The 4669-nt window shown below is 40.1% G+C and overlaps 1 protein-coding gene across 1 annotated transcript; it reads left to right on the top strand.

Annotated features, from left to right (window-relative positions):
* The first annotated feature begins 2046 nt into the window (after positions 1-2046).
* LOC143530439 (uncharacterized) lies at positions 2047-2460 on the top strand. Its single transcript, XM_077025979.1, has one exon. It carries the CDS (start codon positions 2047-2049, stop codon positions 2458-2460), a length of 414 nt encoding a protein of 137 aa, XP_076882094.1.
* Positions 2461-4669: the final 2209 nt, after the last annotated feature.

Genomic DNA, 4669 nt, shown 5'->3' with positions numbered 1-4669 from the left:
GTTTCAAATAAAGTTTGTAATTTTGTTGTAAATAGTGAAATTTTGCACAACAGACTTGTAGCATCCTACTATTATGAATACTTAATAGAAGATTGTTATTGAATTAATTGTGTGTTAGCATTTAATTATGTAGAATAATAATAAGTTGAGTTGGGCTTGGAAAACAAAAGAGGTTTTAAGGGAGGGTGATGGGCCTTAAGGTCCATGGGCTAAGGGGTATTTAAACCTGCAAAAACCTCCTTAAAACCCTAAACCCTCATTCCTACCTTTGCCTTCACACACACAAACAATCTCCTTCATCCCATATCCATGGCGAGGGTGATTTGCAGCCAATTTCCATAGATAAACAAGAAACGCATCTAGATTAACGTGTTGAATCAATCTGAAGCAAGAACCAAACCAAAAAAGGTATGCTTTAGATAAAAGATCGTGTATTTGACATCGGTTTACCATACGCTTTGGTAGGAAGATGAATTGGACCTTAGAATGTAGGAAAAACGTAAACTCGATCATAAACAAGTTGTTTGGAATGAATCGGGATTAATGGGTGGCGTTCGGACCGTGTAAAAATTGGTAGATAAAGTTGTTAAGGTCGTAACTCGTTAAAGAGGGTAAAACGAGCCTAGGAGGGATGAAAGGAAACGTTTATAACAGAGAGGCACGGAAATCAGTTTTGTAAAAATGATCATAAGCGAGCTTGTTGCACAAGATTAGCCTCGAGGAATCTGACCGTAGTGATTCCCAAATTTCCTAAGCACTATGGGTTCATGCAGCTTGCATCAACACGTTTTCCAGTAAGGCTTGAAAAATAATACCCCTGGCCATCTTGTTCTTTCTCTCGTCTTCGGCGTCTCCGGAAACCACCTCCCATAATCCTTAGAGCATCAAGGATCGATTCCATAATTACAACCCACACGTTGTAGTTTGTTTTTGTTAACTTCGGACACTGCAACGAAGTTGAACTTGGTTCCCTTGCTTGCACAACCGGTCTTTCATCCTCCATAATACCCGGTCTTCGAGTTTCCGATTTGATGTGGTTAGTCGCACCACACCGTTTTTAAACTTTACAAATATCATAGATCGCCTACGCTCTTGATACCAATTATTGGAAAACCAAATTGGATTTAGAACTCTAATATAAGTTGTGTCTTGAAGCTTGAACACAGAACCGAAGTTTTGATGTTGACATTGATGACTTTTGTGATGGGATTTGTATCAAACAATATATTAAATAAAGTGATGCTACATAAATTGTTGAAATCGGAACTCGAAAGAAAACAGGGTTGGGTTTTTATTTTTTAACTTCAGAACTTTTCAACTTATAACTTCAAATAAAGACTCTATTTATAAACTTAACAAATATGAGTTTGACTTGAACTTGGAGACTAATTTAAAATAAAAGATAAACATAAAATTAAATAAACTTTAAAATTAAATTGATAGATTTGAATTGATCTCCTCTTTATCCTCCCCTTCCTAGCCACCTCTCAGTTTTATTTTTGACGAATCGGGATTATAATTATCAATGCCAACATGTGGAAAGCAATAAAAGCTTTAAACCACAATAAGACTGGTTGCTATGGGCGCCGTGGAAGTGCTTTTTGAGCGCCGATGGAGGGGGAACACCGCCGGGGGGCGCGGAGGGAGGGAGGCGCCTTCTGGACGACCGGCGCGGTGGATGGTTGGGTGCCCCGGGATTGATTTTCTGGACGACCGAATTGAGAGGTAAACCGGGATTTTCTCGTATGCAAAAATGCACGGCGGCAATTCGTCAACTAGCGTACGGAACTGCGAGTGACGCCATGGAAGAGTATTTACAGATGTCAGAGATAGTGGCTCGTGAGGCACTTCACACATTCTTCGAATGTGATTATTATTATTCTAATTATTTATTTCGAAGCCTTAAAATTTTGGGTATGAATTTTATAACATTTTTTAAACTTATGTATTCCTCAACTATATCATAAAAAATATTTGAGCAAGCCGACTCAAAGTGATGTACAAAAAATATACGAGGTGCATCAACAAAGACACGGTTTTCCCGGGATGCTTGGTAGCCTCGATTGCACACACTGTCCTTGGGAAGCCTGTCCAGTTGCTTGGCAAGGTCAATATCATCGGGGTGATCATGATGGCCCAACAATTATGCTTGAGGCGGCTGCATCATTTGATCTTTGGATATGGCATGCGCTTTTTGGGATGCCAGGTGCAAACAATGATGTAGCTGTGATTAATGCGTTCCCTATTTTTGACCGCCTCATAGACAGAGTCTCACCCGACACCTCATTTTCCACGAACGATGTCAACTATGGATACAGATATTATCTAGTCGACGGTATTTATCCGGAGTGGGCCACATTGGTCCTAGCTTTACATGCCCGACTAACAATAAACGTCAGTATTTCAAGAAAAAACACGAGTCAGCCAGAAAAGACATCGAAAGGTCATTCGGGGTATTAAAGAAACGTTGGTCTATCATTAGACAACTAGCTCGTTTTCAACAAATGGATAAGTTAAGAAACATAATGTACACTTGCATTATCTTGCATAATATGATATTTGAGGACTCTGGTAGAGCAATTTGCCAAGGCGAGTACAACTATGAGCCAGAGCCGATCTGAACACTAAACGAAGATGAGAAACTTGATTTATTAAAAACACAAAAAAGGGAAACGAATTTCAGCCTTCGATCGGATTTGGTTGAACATCTTTGGAGTAATAAGCTGTGACATCTGCCCTGAATCCGACCCGACCCAGGTACCCGTTTCTCTGATCCGATCTCTTTCTTTTATGATTTAATATTTATTTATACTTATATTTTACTTTTAATAATAATAATATATATTTTCCTTCCCGCCTCTTTCTCTCTCTTTCTTTCCGCCGTCCCGTCCCTCTTCTTCTCTCTTTCCGCCTCCTTCCCTCTTGTCGCCGTCCCGCCCTTAAGCCTTGTTTCCCTCTTTTTCTTCTAACTCTTTGCTTGTCCTTTGTTCCTTCCCGCCTAAGGTTGTCTGCGCAGCTCCACGCGCCAGACTCCTTACAAGGAAGCCTGCGTGAAGACCACCTGTTACTGCGATACGCGAGACGAACTGTCCCCGCAGCGCGCTAAGGATTTTAGTTCTTCCCGCGGCGCGCTATGGATACCGTTCTTCCCGCGACGCGCTAAGGAATATAGTTCTTCTCGCGACGCGCTTAGAATTGAAGTTCTTCCCGCGGCGCGCTTAGAAATGTAATTCTTCCCGCGACGCGTTAAGGTTGGTTCTGTATGCCTTCGCGCTCGCGCACTTTTGCCTTCTCGCGCTAAACTCCTTTGAGTCTTTTCTCCTGTTTAATCTAGCCGTTGTGTTGTCTTATCTTCTGTGCTGTTGACCTAATCTGCTTTATGTCTGAAAAGCCACTTTTGGCGCAGCATGCGCACCAACCCCATTGGTTGGCAGAAAAAGTGACTGACATTATCTTTTGAGATATGCTTTTTCCATGCTTGACCAGTACCTTTATCTGACCCGCCCATGCCTGTTACTGTTCCCTGTCAGCCTTTTTCTCTTTTTCCCTGCTGCCATATCTTTTGATATCTTTTATTATCTTTTGTTTTGTCTTGTTCTGTTTGTCTTGGAATCTTTTCCCCTTTTTCTGGATTCATGTCTCCTAGGGTTTCTCTATAAATAATAATGTATTTTCCTAACACATCACACACAAAGCACTTAAACTCTCCTGTTCTCTCTTGCTCCTTGCTCTCTCTGCCGTCTTCCTCTCTGCCTCCGTCTTCCTTCCTGTTCTGCCCTGCTTTTCTGGTAATATATATTATATATAATAATTTACTTATTAATTATGCTAACTTATAATCAAGACTTAAAACAAATCATTAAAACGATAATCTTGTTTTTAGGTTAACTTGTGCTTGTTTAAAGTTGGTTCTTGCTTTATCTTACACCGCATCGATTATCAAGTGAGTAATCTCGTACCTAATCCCTTTTTATTTTTAATGTTTTGGGATGTTCATGTGTTCATACAAACTTAGAGTCTTAAACTGTTTATGAACTTTAGTCGCGCAGTATCCCATGTGTTGAGGACGTAGACTTGGCTGTTTATTTGTATGTGTGGATCATTAACCGTCTTGTCGGTCTATTCTGCAGTTCTCATGGTACCATTAGATGAACACGGGAGAACTATCGTTTATGATTTTCTCTTTTGTTTACACATGCACAGTTTGTCTTGTTTGTGAGCTCAATTGTGAGCACTGGCAGTCTATGAATCTTAGAGTTGGTCCCGATCAGATTACACCCTTGTTGAAAACCAGACATACACATGTTGCGCGCAGATTTATTGTATTCTATGTATTGACTATTAAACTTGATTTCTCACCAACACGCAAGTGTTTGACGTTTATTTTAACACATGTTCAGGTTTGCAGTAGCTGTTTTGGAGCTTGTGGACACATAGGAAGTTTCTTTATTTTGGACCTAGATTAAAATGTATCAAGACAAGTTTTTGCTGTTCGAATATTATGATTTATAATATATTGATTTATGATGTTTTATGTTATCTTGTTTACCTTGCGCGTGCGCGAATGAATGTATTTATTAAATATTGACACCCAATAGTGTCACGAGTAATGAAACAATATGTGGCGCCCCGATGTATAATCCGCCTTTGGTCGGGGTGTTACAGATTG

This window comes from Bidens hawaiensis, unplaced genomic scaffold (assembly GCF_021521415.1).
Source record: "Bidens hawaiensis isolate Kalapana, Puna unplaced genomic scaffold, B.hawaiensis_p1.1 tig00008946_1, whole genome shotgun sequence".
Classification (NCBI taxonomy): Eukaryota; Viridiplantae; Streptophyta; class Magnoliopsida; order Asterales; family Asteraceae; genus Bidens; species Bidens hawaiensis.
This window is presented reverse-complemented; position numbering and strand designations above follow the sequence as displayed.

Bases quoted from the DNA above. Each gene is read 5' to 3' on its own strand.
- LOC143530439 (XM_077025979.1), top strand. From the start codon at position 2,047: ATGCTTGGTAGCCTCGATTGCACACACTGTCCTTGGGAAGCCTGTCCA.